The following is an 18,669-nucleotide window of genomic DNA, read 5'->3' on the forward strand; positions in this document are numbered from 1 at the left end:
AATTGCCAATTTTGCCCCAGCTGTCCTTTGGTTGAAAGGATGCAAGAACTTAATAGCTAACTTGCACTGGGAGGTTTGATGGAAACAGTATCAATTATCAAAACAAGCTTGCATTTTTGCAGCATATTAACTACTTTGGGAGAAAGCCAATGTTTGTGATCTAGAGCTCTTCTATGAATGTCCTTTATTTTGAGGGCATTTAAATGAACATGACATTTGCATGTCTCTTGTACAATGTTGCTTTGTCATCTCCAGGAGTAATTAATACTCAATTTGGACATTGAGAATATTTAATACTGTCCATATTTGAATGATGTTTTGAAATGAATTCTAAATTCCAATAATAACTATTCTCTGACTGAATTGTAACTATTCACACTTGTGCTGAGAATAATGCCCCAGCGATATTTGTGGGATTTCTATGCGTGTCTGTGTAATTAATTGAAATGGTGATAAAACATTTCAAACATCTCAGACATTTGAAACCATTTATTCTGCAATTTTTTGGTAAGTGATCCTGAAATGGAGTACCAAGATAACTAAGATCCTCGTGCAAGCTGTTTGAAGCTACAGTGATAACGATTGCATGGAGTTTTGGTTAACCATTCAGGAAAATAAATATGTTGTGCAATGTGTTTTCAAACTATTTTGTGCAATGCAGTAAATACTCCCCTTTCAGCTTTTGTCCAGATTAGCGACCAGTATTAAACTGATATTTGTTGAAAGAAACAGCAGTCTTGAACTTTAAAGGACAATGGATCTTCTAATGCTGCTATGTCAAAAAGAATATAATAAATCAATATCCCTACCTGCTAGCATATTGAAACGAGAGACACCCACTTAAGTATTTATGTTGTATTGTTAGGAACTACGTGTTTGATTTTCTTTTTGTGCTGATATATACATTGTGTAATTTAAGCTTTGTGATTGGTTAGGTCTATACAGGAACTAGATTTATGTGAGGTTTCTAATGAATATTGAGAATAGTATACTTGGTACTCGCGAGTTTTGAGAAGAGTTGTAGGTCAGGTTGAGGTTCTGTATGTAAGCTTGCTCGCTGAGCTGGAAGGTTTGTTTTCAGACATTTTGTCACCATACTAGGTAACATCTTCAGTGATCCTCCAGACAAAGCACTGTTGGTGTTTCCTGCTTTCTATTTATATGTTTGGGTTTCCTTGGTGATGTCATTTCCTGTGGTCGCACCATTTTCTATGGTGATGTCATTTCCTGTTCTTTTTCTCAGGAGGTGGTAAATTGGATACAAGTCTGTGTGTTTGTTGATAGAGTTCTGGTTCCCCTCCAACAAAGACATCTCAAATGACTGCCAGATTACTCCGACCCCTTGGCATCTTGGTAGTCCACAAACTCCCAAGACACTAAAACAGCAGCAAATGAACTTGTAAGACAACAAGCAAAACTAATGTCATTTACAAAATACTTTGCAAGAGCTGTAACAAACACTACATTGGACAAACAGGCAGAAAACTAGCCACCAGGATATATGAACATCAACTAGCCACAACAAGACATGACCCTCTCTCACTAGTATCCTTACATAAAGATAAGGAAAGACACCACTCCAACTGGGACAACACATCCATCCGAGGATGAGCCAAACAGAGACATGCACGAGAATTCCTAAGGCATGGCATTCCAACTAAACTCTATCAATAAAGACAGTGACTTGGATCCCATTTAGCACCCCCTGAAAAAAATGTCATCACTATAGATAATGACATCACCACAGGAAATGACACCAACCCAAGGAAACCCAAACATAAATAGAAAGCAGGAAACACCAGCAGTGCTTCGTCTGGATGCTCACTGAAGATGTTACCTAGTATGGTGACAAAGCATCTGAAAATGAACTTCCAGCTCAGTGAGCAAACCTACATCCATACTTAGTATTGTTTCTCTAGTGTTGTGGGAATGGCTATTACCTGTACTTTTGTGGTTTGAATGACCTGACCTGAGTTGATTTGAAGAATAATCTGGATACAATAATGTATTTTAGTGTGCAGTCTAAATGTTTCTAAATATGTCTTCATTTGAATATTCTTTGGAACGCTTAACTACATTAAGTACTGTTTTATACCATGGGCTTCTGCACAAGGTAGTTTTTCTGTCATTACAATCTGATGTTCTTTGTGTGAAGAAAGAATTATAGTTAAAGTAGTTAATAGTTCCGTGCCATAGTACCAGAGTGATGAGTTTGGTTCAGTGGAGATACTGTTTTTGGTATAAATTAGCTCAACTGGCTTTTTATTTGGTTTACATTTTCCAGGATGATTTTGCTAAGTTAAACATGCATTAAAGAAAGCTCTTCCCTGTCTGTGTCCGTCTAAACGCATTTAACATGTTAAATCCTTCCTTATAATAAAGAGGATTGTAGTCAAATTTTGTTTACCTACTTATGTTTTGTTAGCATCATTGTCTCGAGATGAGTTTTAGCTCTGGTTCTGATGGAAATACAATCCTGTTCCTCCAGTAATTGAGACTGAGCTTTGCATTATATTTTCTTCCTGTATCTTTGACATAACTTAACATCGTCATTATGGGAGGTGTGTAGACATCGAAAATGGCAACTCAAGTTTGCCTACAACATTTATCACTCAATCATTGACCAAGTAAATCGTGATTTCAGACAAGTTGATTTTTCCCCCTTGTTAAGAACTATTTCACTGCCTGCTAAGTTGGAAGTGTGAATTCATTATTTTTCTCAATTGTTCTGAATGGAGACAAATTTATTTTAAACACTTTTTATCTGTTAATGTTGAACAAATTGTAATAGCAATAATAACTATAGAATTTTGTTATATTAACATCAGAACCTGGTTATTTTTAGTCTATCTCTACTAGACATGATGTTTTGTTCATAAGTATACAAAACTTAATTCGCAAACAGGAAGTTTACGGACACAATTGCGTCTGTAATATTCAGTGGTTTGTTTTAATTATTGTCTCGGCACTTAAAGTGGGTGAAAACACAAGTCTGTTCCACAGAATCTAGGCAGTCTGTGAATTTTTTTTTTGGCCAGATCAACTGGCTAAAGGACATGTATAAATAATCTTGACAGTTGGTATGCAAGGTTGCCCAACGAGTCTGTAGAGGGACATAGATGAGTTAAGCAAATGGGCAAAATCTTGGCAGATGGAATATAATGTGGGGAAATGAGAGGTTTGGCAGGAAGAATAGAAGAGCTGAACATAAATGAAGAAATTCTGTTGAAAGCTACTGAACAGGAATTTGGGAACCCTTGTCTGTCCATGAATTTGAAAAACCTAGTATCCAACTGCAGCGGGTAATCAAGAAGGCAAATGGAAAGTTGGCCTTTATTTAAAAGGAAACTGAGCATAAAAACAAGCTTTTTCTCTAAGACTGTACCAGGTGCAAGTAAGACCACAATTGGAATACAAAGAAGGATTTCTTTCCCCTTATGGTATCAATTTCATTCAGCAGTTTTTAATTGTACAGCTCAGAAGATGCTTGAAGGATCAGATCTTAAATCAATCTCGACACAAGATTGCTAATCATCTCAATTTTCTCAAAAATCTTGTTATCTAAACCCCTCTATTTCAAAGCAGTGGTATAATTACCTGATCAAAAGTTGTGAAAAGTTAACATGGCTATTTTGTGTACTGTATTTTTGAAAAGCAGGTGAAACTATTTGTTGACCTCTTTAATGTGGACTGCAGTTCCCATCAGTTAAATTGCTTCATATTTTGATTATCAGTCTGCTGGTGACAGAATCATAGCCATCTCTTCTATGCAATTGTATGGTATCTCAAATGATACACAAGCTTCAGGGTGTCACGTCTGAGTTGTTTGTAGGCATGGCAGACTGACTTATTCTGAATGTGCGATGTTTTGAGTTTTGGATTTCTGAAAAACATCCATTGCTTTTTTTTTTGCCTAATGGTACCCAGATTTATTATCTTGTTTTCAGCTTTTATTGTGGTGAGACGTAAAATTAGACCTCTGGATTGCTCATCTGTATGCTGTTGTTAACTTCATAGATACTAACTGTCCAGGGTTTGAGTTTTCTGTTTTGGTACATATTATTTGAAGATGGTGATGTGGTTTGTAACACTGACTAGAAATTCAGGTAAGTAAAAAGTTATAATGTTTTCTAAACTAAAACGTCACATGCCAATTTGTTGAAGAAAGTGCAAGTACGTTTTGAGAGTACACAACAACACATTGTCACCTCACTTTATGGTGAAAGTGGAAAAAAAATGTCTTTGGTGGTATAATGCACAGCCACATTTGGGTAGGGAATATAGCCATCTACCAAGTTTAAAAGTGCCTCTTCGCTCAAAACATCAGGTCAAAGTTCACGATTTGGACAAAGTGTTGGAATGTTTCGAGCATGTAAAACCATCTCTCTATCATTGAGATTTTCAGGAAGGCAGAAATGAGGAGATGGGGTGAAATACATCTTTTGTTGTGCAATTTATTTTTTTTAAGTGTAGACTTAATCCAAAAGATTCTTATTTTTGTGCATTTGTTCTTGAAAGATATACTGTTGGATTATCAGTTATTGCACAGGCATTTATGTTGTTTGATTTGAGCACTACAGGTCATTCTACTAAATGCATGTTTCATTAACGTGAATTCACAATAGCATGATTGATGAAATGGGGACACTGTTTCTAAAACACGATGTTTTAAAACACGTATTGGTTATAATGTGATTCCAGCCCAATGAGTTTAAATAGTGCTGCTATTCTGCGATTTTCTTGTAACACCAGGTTTGTACAAGAAAGGAACTACCTCATTATAGCAGAACTGACTGTAGTGTACTTTATATATTCCTTTGACCCTAGACTCTGCAGTTACTGTGCCTTACTCTACCATATTTAAGGTCTAGTTTGAGTGTCTTGTATACATATATTTCATATTTTTGGATAGAAATAGTATGAAAAAAATTTGAGCTCGCAATCATTATAAAAGCTTTCTTAATTAAAATTACATGCTATTAGTGATTGAGGAAATTCTTCCAAATTGAATTTGGGAACATTCAACGATTAGTAAAGCCTTGCGATGTATGTTATGCCACTTGATTTGTGCCTGAGGGAGAAATTAAATTTAAAAATAACTATTTGATTAGAACAGTTTGAATGTAACACTGAGATGCATTAATAATGATTACTGAACCCCAGATTACTTTTGTATGTAATAGTTAACATCGCTATATACAATGGTCTAAAATTGCATCACTGCCTCAACACATTTGATTGGTTGATTCAAGCTTCAGATTTTAAATTTTGGTATATCCATTTTCTGCAGCTGGAAATTAAACCTGTTAAATGTTTTGTAATGTTTCAATAGGAAGCATCTTTCTCTTCTGTAAGTAAATATCATTGTTACATGCACTAATTTGCTATTCAGAATCATTTACTGCCTGTGGCGGTAAATAATCTAAAGGAATTAGTCAAATCTGAGACATTATATTTGTTCTTGATCTCCAGTTCTACTATTATGTTTGAAACAAAATAGCATGCACGTGTATGTGCCCCGTACCTTATAGGACTGAAACAATTAATTTCGTAAATGTCTGTTTGCGTACATTTCTACAGAGAAGCAACACAAATAGTTTTCATCTGTTATAATCACCTTTTGTAGATGTTTTCCAATCAACCTGTAAGGAAATATTATATATCCTGGAGCAGTTGGGACTTGAATCCAGAACTCTTGGCCCCAAAACCAGGACACTACTGCTGCGAGAAGTGTTCTCGTAATCACATCCTTGTCTCGAATGGTGGCATGATTGTTTCCAGTCTTTCTTTTCCTAAATCACATTTATGCCATATTTCTCCTTGGCTTTTGAGTAATTTGGGCATCCTCTTTCTTTCCACCTGTTGTGTGACATAAATGAGCTGATTTTCCTTGGAGTTGAAGATATTATTGAAGATGTGTGTTTTGTCATTTACCCCAATGGCCCTATTTGACATGTTTTTAGCTCCTGTGAAGAATGTGCCTCGACTGCAAAACAACGGACTTTGTTGGGTCCCATTGGGATAAAATTGTGCAATCTGTACCTCATGAAAAGGTTCTGGCTTAGTAATCCCGAAACCCAGGGTAATGTTCTAGGGATATAGGTTCAAATCACACCAAGGTAAATGGTGAAATACATGAAAAATCTGGTATAAAAAAAGGCTAATCTGATGGTGATCACAATGAATTGTCATTAAAAAACCCATGTAGTTCACTGATCCTTTAGGAAAGGACATCAAACACCCTTACCTGGTCTAGATCTAATCTAATGTACATCTGATTTCTTGAAACTCTCAATGGTTGACTCTTAAATGTCCACTGAAATAGGCTAGTAATCCACTCAGATCAGTTAGGCATAGAGGAATGTGCATCTGCACTTTTTTTTGTTGTGGCTGTTGGATGTCAAGCTGGTTTTGATTTTACAGTTTTCTATTCCAGGTGGCTCGAATGTAGAAGTCAGAGGATGGTTGTGGAGGGTTGCTTTTCAGATTGAAGGCCTGTGACCAGCATTGTGTCACAAGGATGAATGCTGTGTCCACAGCTTTTAGACATTTACATAAATGATTTGGATATGAACATAGGTATGGTTAGTTTGCAAATGGCACCAAAAGTAGAGGAGTAGTGAACAGCAAAGGAGATTACCTCAAGACACAACGAGATCTTGATCAGATGAGCAAAGGAGTGGCAAATGGTGTTTAATTTAGATGTATGCGAGGTCTGCATTTTGGAAAGACGATTCAGAGTAGGACTTACACACTTAATGGTAAGGTCCTGGGGAGTGTTGTTGAACAGAGAGATCTTGGAGTGCAGTTTGATATTTCTTTGAAAATGGAGTCACAGGATAGTGAAGGAGGAGTTTGGTATGCATGGAGTATAGGTGTTGGGTGGTCATGTTGCGGTTGTACGGGACACTCATTCAGTTACTATTGGAATACTGCGTGCAATTTGCTCTCCCTGCTATCGGAAGGATGTTGTGAAACTTGAAATGGTTCAGAAAAGATTTATAAGGGTATTGTCAGGGTTGGAGCTCTAGGGAGAAGCTGAATAAGCTGGAACTATACTCCCTGGAGCGTTGGAGGCTGAGGGGTGACCTTAGAGATTCATAAAATCATGAGGGGTATGGATAGAGTAAATAGTGAAGGTCTTTACCCTGGGGTGGGGGAGACTAAAACGAGAGGGTAGACGTTTAAGGTGAGAGGGGAAAAATTTAAAAGGGACTTTGGGGAGGGGGGGGGGGGGTGCAACCTTTTCACCTAGAGGGTGGTGCGTGTCTGGAAAACAGCTACCAGAGGAAGTGGTGGAGGCTAGTACAATGACAACATTTAAAAGGCATCTGGATGAGCAGATAAATAGGAAGGGTTTAGAGGGATAAGGGCCAAATACTGGCAAATGGGATTAGATTGGTTGAGGATCTCTGGCTGGCATGGACAAGTTGGGCTGAAAGGTCTGTTTATATGCTGTACATCTGACTGCCAACTTTAGAACTTCCATTAGTCCACCTGTAAAATGCAAGAACATCAATTTTTAAGCCCCTTCAAGACAACTGTTATTCTTCAGAAAAAGCAATTAATATTAATGCCATTAGTGAGTGAGTTTGCACAATTTACTGAAATGCAGAGAGGGAACATGCAATGAGACATTGCAAGTATTGATTTAAACTGTTTTTCTCCCTGACTCTGAAAATGATCAGTGGATACCCTAATTGCAAAGTGATAACATGGATTGGAATATTATACAATCAGATTTTACTGATTTATCTGGCTTTCTTACTGTAGCTAACTGGTTGCTGCATGTTAAGGATTGTTTTAACAAATGGAACTTAATGGAAAGTTTGAGGTGCTTCATTTGTCAAAATATACAGTTGCAGCATGAAGACATTGCATTCAGTTTTGCTTTTGTTTTGTGCATCTAATAAAAGTAAAATATTTCATCTGGTGATTTAATTGAGGAAATGATGTAGTACATCTCCATCGTGTTGCATTGTTAGTTATACTGCCAACTCAAAATTCTGCTTAACCCTGCACTTTGAGCTGGATTTGAGTTAGATTTTCATTCATAAAGTACAGTGTGCTAATGGTGATTCCAAGATGAGTTTTAATCTGCAAGATTTAGCTTGTGTTGTTTCTGGTGGTTAGTATGACTTGAATGATGTCAAAATGGACAGCAGGTTTTTTAGTGAGCAGGATTTAAGTTACAGCTTGGCATGCAGCTGACTCTGGGATGCTTTCATCACTGAAGAACATCTGATTGTTACACTTTATTTTGTGGTCTATTTTCTAGAAGACTCAAATACTTGTTCATGAAAGCACTTCTTACTTAATGTAGTAAAATGACACTAAGTGCTTCACTAAATTATGGGAAATGCATATGGTCCAGAGGTCAAGAGCCCGTAGTTAGTGGTATCATCAAAAGCATGAACTTTCAGTTAAGTGAAGCATTGTGGTTCAGATTCTGGAATGTGAAGTGTGCAAACAGCATTGTTCTTTAAAATAAAACTTGATAGAAGTTTAAACTTTATACAGCCTGGGTGGGTTGAAGGATAACAATGGAGATCCTAGCAGTCCTTGCACCAACCTCTCTGGTAGATGACATGTTTTCCAAATTTAGTTTTACTACTTTGGGTGAGTTATACCCCACTCTGAAGCTTTTATGCTTTCTTATTCAGTACTTGCTGGGAGGTAAATTTTATTTATTTTTGGTCTTATTTTGCAGGCCGGGGAGGATTGATCAGGCCCAGAGGTATGAATAAAAAGATTGTAACTGCGACTCAGATGACACCTCAGGAAGTGATTTAAACTGGACCCTCCCTCCCCATGCCTGATGATGGGGGTTTTTGTGCAACTGTGAAGTATTTCAAACAGCAATCATAAATACCACAAGAATTTATGGATTATTGTACCCTCTGCAACCTGACTTGTAACATCCAACTAGTCCCAGACAGTGGAATCGAATGCCCCCTTTGTGGCAATGATTGCACAATGTGATTTTTTTTAAAAAAAACTAAAAATACCCTAAAATAAGCAAAAACTGTAACAAGAAAAATAAAACTTTTTACAAAAGTTGTATTATTATTTTCAGTGTGTTTTCTTGGTATGTGTTTGGCTTTTACTCAAGTCATTTAATTCTCCTTGCTGCTCTTCCAAAATAAATTATGATATGGAACATAGATTCACATAAATGTAGCAAGTATTTTCTAAGGTACATTTCTAAACAGTCTGTAAAATTATTCCAGATTGCTAATTTGCAATTGAGTTCTAATTCAAAGAAAAAAATTTAAGTTGAACTGAAACTGAACATCAGTATGATCAGAAATGTTCATCTTCAGAAAACATTACATTTGTGGGACGTTTCTTTGGTGGGGGGGGAGGGGAAATTGTGTTCAATACTTGACAGCAAGTGTGTTATTTTTACATCAGAAATTATAGTTGGAATTCCAGTTTTGACATTTTTAACTTGAGTTTCCTTTGGAGAGGTGAAAGTGTGTTTCTCAGGAATGGGGACGTCCTTCCCTTTTCACTCCATTCCATAAACGCTGACACCATTGTTTAATTTGCCTTCTGTCAAGGTGGTCTTCCAAACTGAGCGTGATGTGCATGTTGCACAAATTCAGACAGTGAAAGCAGGATTTGTATCTTCGTCAGTTAATCCCAAGTAGAAATTGGTTAACTTTGAACAGATCATAGTTTGAATATAGGACAGTGCATTCTTAGTTGGCAAGGATGAATATTAAAGTTCAACTCTATCTCATGAACCAAATATCTGAGCTGTTAAGTTTGAGAAAGATGTTTCCGTTTTTGGTTTCTACCAATGGGTTCAATTTATTCATTTGTAAACCCCTATGTCATATATTTAATTTATGACCTAGAGCCTTGTGCTGGAACCAAAATTTACAAAGAAGGTCCTCGAGAGTAATTTCATACCTGTAGCTTTTAATTTGTGATTACGTTCCACATGTTCTAAAGTTTTTGTTTGACTTAATATTTGCCATATGAACACTATCCAAGCAGTTGAAATACTTGCTAGACAGACTAAGTGCACAGAAATCTTGACCCAACTTCATCAGATAAACAAGGGGGAAAAAAAACTCCTACCTTTTCCTCTGCCCACCCTTCAAATGTCACTGGATCTGAAATAGTGGCCCTGCTTTCTCTCAACACATGCAGCCAGCCCTGCAGAGTTTCTTTAGTAATTTCTCTCCCTGTAACATGGAAGATATTCCCTTCAGTCTTTATGCTTGCTGAGTAGATTTCTTAACTTGGAATAGATTGCATTACAAGCTGGGCCCATCCTATCTTGCCAAGTCCGGAAATAGGTTTCTGCCAACACCAAAAATGTAAACAAATTTTCACCCTCTGGTGATTGATGTAGGTACTGCAAACTCATCTGGCCTTTTGAAAATAAATTAGGAAGGAAGATAAAAGTGTAATTTTCTTTGAATTCTGACTTTTTTATTTCTGTATTTTTTGTTTTTTTTTCTTGAAGCCATTGATATTTTTTATGGTAAAAATTCTGCAACCACAGCCCAAATCGACTATTCTTAACATTTTGGATTAGTGGTGCTGGAAGAGCACAGCAGCTCCTTGGATCCTGCCTGAACTGCTGTGCTCTTCCAGCACCACTAATCCAGAATCTGGTTTCCAGCATCTGCAGTCATTGTTTTTACCTTATTCTTAACATTTGTAAGTTTAAAAAAAAATCAAATCACAACACCAGGTAATAGTCCAGCAGGTTTACTTGGACGTACTAGCTTTTAGAATGCTGCTTCTTCGTCAGGTAGCTGTGGAGCAGGATCACAGAACACAATTTATAGCAAACAATTAGTGTCCTGCAATTAAAGGATATATTGAACAAGCCTACATTGCTGTTAAGTCTTTCATCTTTTAGAATGGGTTACAAGTTTTGGTTCATTAATATGTAAATCGTGTATGTTTGGACAGGCTTTGGAAAGTCGAGAAGTGAGTTACATAACGCTAAATTCCTGGGCGTCTGACTTGCTGTTGTGGCCACAGTACTTATACAGCTAATCCAGTTCAATTTCTGATCAATCGCTAAGGTCCCCCAGATGTTGACCGTGAGGGATTCTGTTTATGATAATGCAATTTGGTATTTAGGGCAGATAGTTAGATTCTCTCTTTGCTGATGGTCATTGCCTCGCACTCAGCTATTTTTAAGTCAGTTGCAAGCCAATCAGTTGTCTCAATTTTTATGATCAGCTGTAAAATAGAACAGTACCACATTCTCAGCAATTAGTGATAAGCAACAAATGTTGACTTGGTCACAACATTCGCATCAAGTTAGGGAACATTTTCCTAAAATAAAAAAAATCCAAACTCCCATTGCCGTAAGCAATACATTTTTAAAACTTCCATGTCACCCCCATTCCACTTGATGCCTACAAAACATCTGAGATGACTATTCCATAGAACTGGGGACAATACTAAATTATGGGACCAGATTCTACACTGGATGGGAGACATCATTGCCTATCATCATAGGAGTTTGATAGCATTAGTACTACAACCCCATGGCATCAATGTGGACTTGACCAGTTTCCTCATTTCCCCTCCCCCTACCTTACCTCCGTTCCAAACTTCCAGCTCAGCACCATCCTTTATGACCTGTCCCAACTGACAATCTTCCTTCCCACCTATCCGTTCCACCCTCCTCTCTGACCTATCACCTTTACCTCATCTCCATCCACCTATCATGCTCTCAGCTACCTTCCGCCACCCCCCCTCCACACTTATCTCTTTTCTTCCCCCCTGAAGCTCCCACCTCCTTCCCGATGAAGGGCTTTTGCCCGAAATGTTGATTTTTCCCGCTCCTTGGCTGCTGCCTGATCTGTACTTTTCCAGCGCTACTCTATTTTTGACTCTAATCTCCAGCATCTGTCGTACCCACTTGCCACGTCAGTACTGATGCTGAATCCTAAAGCACGCTGTTGTTCAGTTGAGCTTGAGGAAGATGGTGAGAGCCCACATGAGGGAAAAACCTACATCATCCTCACCAATCCACCTATCATTAATGCATATCTCCAAAGCAGTAAGTGTGTATTGATGTACTTGTATCTGTGATGTAGTTATGTATGATTTGTCTGATTAATAAGCAAAACAATTTTCCCTGTATCTCTGTTCATGTGACAACACTAAATCAAATCAGTGTAGTAGTGGTAACCACCACTGTTTTTGGAGACCAAGTCCAAGAAAGACTCCATCAGTTGTGTTGTGTGGTCCTATGAACAGGAATGTGAGGCTTTGTGTGCTATCATAATTAAAATTGTATTCCAATACCAAGACCAGGCATATTCCTCACTCTTGTTACTATCAAGTCAAGAAATCAACTCTGGTTCAATAAGTAGAGTGAAGGAGCAGCACCATCCATATTGTGAACCCTCACTTAAATTTGTACCTATATTCCTCAAAATCTGCTCCTCCATTTCCTACAGTTGTGTGTTTTGGTGCCCTGCTATCACAAGGATATTATGAAATCGGAGAGGGTTCAGAAAAAGATTTAGCAGGGGGTTGCCAGGACTGGAGGGTTTGAGTAATTGGGGAAGAGACTGGGACTTGTTTCACTGGACTGGAGGTGGTTGAGGAGTGACCTTGAACAAGATTTTGTTAAATTGTAATCTAGAGGTTTATAAAATCATGGGCATAGATAAGGTGAAGATCAACAGTTTTTTCCTTAGGGAATTCAAAACTAGGGGGGGGATATTTTTAAGGTGAGGGGAGAAAGCTTTACAAAGGACCTCATGTCTGCGTGGCTTTCTTCTGGGTGCTCCAGTTTCCTCCCACAATCCAAAGATGTGCAAGTTAGGTGAATTGACCATGCTAACTTAGCCACAGTGTTCAGGGATGTGTCAGTGAGCTGCATTAGTCAGGGGTAAACGTAGAAATAATAGGGTAGGGGTTTGGGTGGGATACTTTTTGCAGGGTTGGTGTGGACTCGTTGGGTCGAACGACCTGTTTGCACGCTGTAGGGGTTCTATGGATCGGAGGGTCTTTTTCATAGAGAAATGTGGGCCAAATGCAGGTAAATGGGATTAGTTTAGTTTAGGAAAGCTGACATGGATGAGTTGACCTGAAGGGCCTGTTTCACTGCTGTATGATTCTATGGCATAAGTCAACGTTGAAGTGATTTCAATCATCATGCAGAAATGCTAGACTGGTGATTGATCTTGGGATCTTCCTGAGCTCTCCACCATCATAAGCTGCTTTCCAGTCAACTCAGGTAATGCTGTAGGGCAGGATGATGCTGGGAAGTGTACTGGGCACATCAGAAGCCACAGCGATTAGCAATATCCCAACTGCAATGCTGAAGCGTTCCTTAACTAGCAGTGCCACTTGCCAAGATCCAATACTGTTTCAAAACAGACCCAGATATGAACTGTTGCCCAAAGCAAAAACACCAATCACCAGTGTTTGTCTATTATCAAACATCACTGAAATGACTGAGGTTCCTGACCTTTTTAACAGTTTTGGTCCAAACATTCATGAAGTGCGAATTCTAGTCAATGGGATATCATGACTACTTTAAATATCGAGGCAGCATTTGACTGAGTATGATATCAAAATGATATAATCGTTAAGTCAATTTGGGGATTTTGGTTAGTATCTCTAATGGATAAGGCTGTTGGTTCTGGGTTGCAACTTAATATCTTCTGTCGACGGCTTGAAAGGACATGACAATAGAAAGAAAAGACTGTGCCAAAGAGTTTCAATGCCAGAATGCAATTATGCCTGACACCTATTCCAACTTGTTGTCCTTACCTATCATGTCATTGGAACGAGATCATATTAAATAGCAGTCAATTTTGTTTAGAAGCTTCAATAGCCTGCTGCTGCTCATGTCAAATGCTGTGGTGAGAACTGAAGACTATAATGTACAGTGGTGGTCTTTAAGTGACTATTTTTCTTGCAGCTGCTGGACTGGTGTGATCTTGAAAGTAATTGACCTGGTTCTGTAGGCACACTGGAATTCACAGGGGATCTGCTTAGTTAGAATCTGCAGTCTGATGAGGCCAATGTGGGCAAAAGCTTTTCATACTTTGCTTTGAGACCACACCTCTAGGGTTGCTGCACTCTCCTTTATCCTGCACTCTCATAATCTTAGCAGGGTGCATGTTGTTGGAAGCTGTCCATTTGTTTATCGCAGAGACGGGAGATGTTTGTGCAGCTGTTGCAAGTGTGTCATTTTCCTGAGCCTGGGGAGTAGCACCAGCACCTGGAGCTGGAATATACACAGGCTAACTGAGGCAGTGGCTTTGTCGCAATTAATAACTGATAAAGTGAATTAATTTTATATTGTTAAAAATCACAACACCAGGTTATAGTCCAACAGGTTTAATTGGAAGCACACTAGCTTTTGGAGCGTTGCTCCTTCATCAGGTGACAGTGGAGGGCTCAATCCTAACACAGAATTTATAGTAAAAATTTACAGTGTGATGTAACAAAAATTGATCGTCTGTTAAGCCTTTCATCTGTTTGAATACCATGATAGTTTCACTTCTTTCATGTGTACATCACAAAATCTTTTTTTAAAAAGTTGCATTCTCAGGTTAGTTGTTAACATGGCTAGACAATATGTTGAAGGTGTTAGCCCTCTGTGTTCTCTGTCTATGCCATGATGTTTAGATTGATTCTAATCTAATAAGTGAGATAACGGAATGAGACTCCGGGAATTCTTTCAAGGTGCCAGCAAGGTGATCCCACTGATGAACTGGAACAGTCATCACTGGGATCTGCAGAGGAGCGACCAAAGGAGGTGTCAACTTGGACCCCACTGGAGGGCCGCTGCCTTGGGCTTGACATGTAAGCTCAAACCGTCAGGAAATATATAAATGCCAGATTCATCAGCTGTACCCACAAGGTAGAGCAAAACATCACCCGTTCACAACGCAATGCCATCCAGGCTCTCAAAACCAATGACAACATTGCCATCAAACCAGCAGATAAAGGAGGAGCCATTGTCATTCAGAATAGAACAGATAACTGCAAGGAAGTGTACCGACAACTGAATAACCAGGAACACTACAGGCAACTACCAGCTGATTCGATCAAAGAACACGCCCGTGAATTAAACACACCGATCAGAACTTTGGATCCAGTCCTTCAGAGTTCCCAACACGCCCTCAAACCACGTACTTCTCGTGTAGATGATTTTTACTGCCTTCCAAAGGTGCACAAAGCCAACACATCAGGACGTCCCATTGTGTCGGGTAATGGGACCCTATGTGAGAATCTCTCTGGCTATGTTGAAGGCACCTTGAAACCAATTGTACAGAGGAACCCCAGCTTCTGACGCGACACTATGGATTTCTTACAGAAACTCAGCACCCACTGACCAGTCGAACCAGGAACATTCCTCGTCACAATGGACATTTCCACACTCTACACCAGCAACCCCCACAATGATGGCATTGTGGCAACAGCCTCAGTACTCAATACCAACAACTGCCAATCTCCAAACACCATCCTACAACTCATCTGCTTTATCCTTGATCACAATGTCTTCACCTTTGACAACCAGGTCTTCATGCAGACACATGGAACAGCCATGGGGACCAAATTTGCACCACAATATACCAACATTTTTATGCACAGGTTCGAACAAGATTTCTTCTCGATGCAGGATCTCCAACCAATGTTATACAACAGGTACATTGATGACATTTTCTTCCTCTGGACCTATGGCGAGGAGTCACTGATAAAACTACACAGTGACATCAAGTTTCATCCCACCATCAAACTCACCGTGGACTACTCTCGACTATCTGTCTCATTCTTGGATACGTGCATCTCTAGCAAGGATGGACACCTCAGCAGCACACACTACTGCAAACCCACAGACACCCTCACAATGCTACACTTCTCCAGCTTCCACCCAAAACATATTAAAACAGCCATTCCCTATGGACAAGCCCTACGCGTTCACCGGATCTATGCAGATGAGGAGGAACGTGACGGACACCTGGAAGTACTTAGGGATGCCCTCACAAGAATGGGGTACGATGCCCAACTCATCGACCGCCAGTTCCGACGTGCCACAGCAAGGAACTATAATCTCCTCCTCAGGAGACAGACACGTGCTGCAACCGACAGGCTACCCTTCGTTGTTCAGTATTTCCCAGGAGCTGAAAAACTACACCATGTTCTTGACCTGCAACACATTATCAATGAGGATGAGATGAGCACCTCACCAAGACCTTCCCCACTACTTTCCTTTAAACAACCGCCAAATCTCAAACAGATCGTTGTTCGTAGCAAGCTGCCCGGCTCTCAGGACAACTTCATACAACCCTGTCACAGTAGGCGCTGCAAGATGTGTCAGAGTGTGGACATACCACTATTACGTGTGGGGACACCTCCCACCTTGTACATGGCAGGTACTCATGTGACTCAGCCAACGTTGTCTATCTTATATGTTGCAGGTAAGGATGCCCTGAGGAATGGTACATTGGGGAAACCGAGCAAAGGCTACGACAACAGATGAATGGCACCGCACAACAATCAGTTGGGGAACACTTCAGTGGTCCAGGACATTTGACCTCGGACCTTCGGGTGATCATCCTCCAAGGCGGACTTCAGGACATGCAGCAGCAAAAAGTGGCCGAGTAGAGACTGATAGCTAAGTTCGGTACCCATAGGGAGGGCCTCAACCGGGACCTTTGGTCATCTGTATTGTGACATGAACCCATGTACTCCACACACTGACACACATATACACAGATGTGCACACAGGCACCCACACACACCCTTACAGACAGACACACTCCCACATGTACCCCCTCACAGACTTAAGACAGTCTACACCCACTACATACACACATATACACCTTCTCTCACACTCAACCCCCAAACCAGACACACACACATACATACAAACACAGAGACAAAGACCCACATGCGCACACTTTTTATGGAGTGAATTTGTACTTGCAGGGTTCCATTGTACTTTGATTCTCCTGCTCCTTGGATGCTGCCTGACCTGCTGCGCTTTTCCAATGTTTCAGGCATATTCCCTTCAGGAATGAGGAAGGTGTGCCAAGTAGGCTAAGATAAAAGGTAGGGAGGAGGGACTGGGGGAGGAGTGTTGGGAATGTGATTAGGTGGAAGGAGGTTAAGGTGATAGGCTGGAGAGGGGGTGGGGGCAGAGAGGTCGGGAAGATGATTGCAGGTCAAGAAGGCGGTGCTGACGCAGAGGGTTGGGACTGAGACAAGGTGGGTGGAGGGGAAAGGAGGAAGCTGGAGAAATCTACATTCATCCCATGTGGTTGGAGGGTTCCTAGGCGGAAGATGAGGTGCTCTTCCTCCAGCCGTTGTGTTGCCATGGTCTGGTGATGGAGGAGGCCAAGGACCTGCATGTCCTTGGCGGAGTGGGAGGAGGAATTAGTGTTCTGTCACGGGGCGGTTGGGTTGGTTGGTCCGGGTATCCCAGAGGTGTTCTCTGCCATGTTCTGCAAGTAGGTGGCCTGTCTCCCCAATGTAGGGGAGGCCACAGCGGGTGCAGCAGATGCAGTAAATTATGTGTGTGGAGGTGCAGGTGAATTTGTAGTGGATATGGAAGGAAGTAGCGTATGGAAGGTCTTGGAGGGAAGTGAGGGGGAAGGTGTGGGTGTAAGTTTTGCATTTCTTGCGGTTGCAGGGGAAGATGCTGGCCGTGGAGGTTGGGTTGATTAGAATGGATTAGATTATATTAGATTATTTACAGTGTAGAAACAGGCCCTTTGCCCCAACAAGTCCACCCTGACCCGCAGAAGTGCAACCCACCCATTCCCCTACATTTACTTAACACTACGGGTAATCTAGCATAGCCACTTCACCTAACCTGCACATCTTTGGACTGTGGGAGGAAACCGGAGCACCCGGAGGAAACCCACGCAGACAGGGGGAGAACGTGCAAACTCCCCACAGCCAGTCGCCTCAGTCGGGAATTGAACCTGGATTTCTAGCGCTGTGAGGCAGCAGTGCTAACCACTGTGCCATCGTGCTGCTCACGGTGGTGGGGGTGTGTGGATCTGACAAGGGAGTCGTGGAGGGAGTAGTCTTTCTGGAACGCTGATAGGGGTGGGGAGGGAAATATATCCCTGCTGGTGGGGTCCGTTTGGAGATGACGGAAATGATGAGGGATGATATGATATATGTGGAGGACCGGTGGGGTTCTGTCCTGGTGGTGATTGGAGGGACGGGGCTCAAGGGCAGAGGAGCGGGAAGTGGAGGAGATGCGGTGGAGAGCATCGTCGATCACGTCTGGGGGGAAATTGCGGTCTTTGAAGAAAGACTTAACAATCAATTTTTCAAATTATAATTTCAGTTACATCACACTGTAAATTTTTGCTATAAATTCTGTGTTAGGATTGAGCTCTTCACTATCACCTGATGAAGGAGCGTCGCTCCGAAAGTTCGTGCCTCCAATTAAACCTGTTGGACTATAACCTGGTGTTGTGTGATTTTTTAACTTTGTACACCCCAGTCCAACACCGGCATCTCCAGATCATAACTGAAGACGACTGATATAAAATTATGTTAATAGATGCCAAACTACAACACTAGGATTGCAGACATTTTGGACATTAACCTTTTTTTTGTGGCCGTCTACCCACCTTTAACCAAGTATCCTGGAGCCAGATACAACTGTCCGTCTGTTGTTTCCTCTTGACGTCACAAGTCGCC

The 18,669-nt window shown here is 40.6% G+C and overlaps 1 protein-coding gene and 1 long non-coding RNA gene across 2 annotated transcripts in view; one reads left to right on the forward strand and one right to left on the reverse strand.

Annotated features, from left to right (window-relative positions):
• Positions 1 to 9,063, forward strand: part of caprin1b (cell cycle associated protein 1b) — a 111,051-nt gene extending 101,988 nt beyond the window's left edge. Inside the window, exon 18 of the mRNA XM_072592640.1 lies at positions 8,711 to 9,063. Within this exon, the coding sequence (XP_072448741.1) occupies positions 8,711 to 8,793 (83 nt within the window). The 3' untranslated portion in view covers positions 8,794 to 9,063. The remainder of the gene's footprint in view (positions 1 to 8,710) is intronic.
• On the reverse strand, positions 475 to 18,656 carry LOC140493777 (uncharacterized). The gene is made up of 2 exons (XR_011963765.1): positions 18,600 to 18,656; positions 475 to 1,376 (listed from the first exon to the last, which is right to left on the reverse strand). It is a non-coding gene; the product is annotated as an uncharacterized lncRNA (long non-coding RNA).
• Positions 18,657 to 18,669: the final 13 nt, after the last annotated feature.

This window comes from Chiloscyllium punctatum, chromosome 22, assembly GCF_047496795.1.
Source record: "Chiloscyllium punctatum isolate Juve2018m chromosome 22, sChiPun1.3, whole genome shotgun sequence".
NCBI classification, from domain to species: domain Eukaryota; kingdom Metazoa; phylum Chordata; class Chondrichthyes; order Orectolobiformes; family Hemiscylliidae; genus Chiloscyllium; species Chiloscyllium punctatum.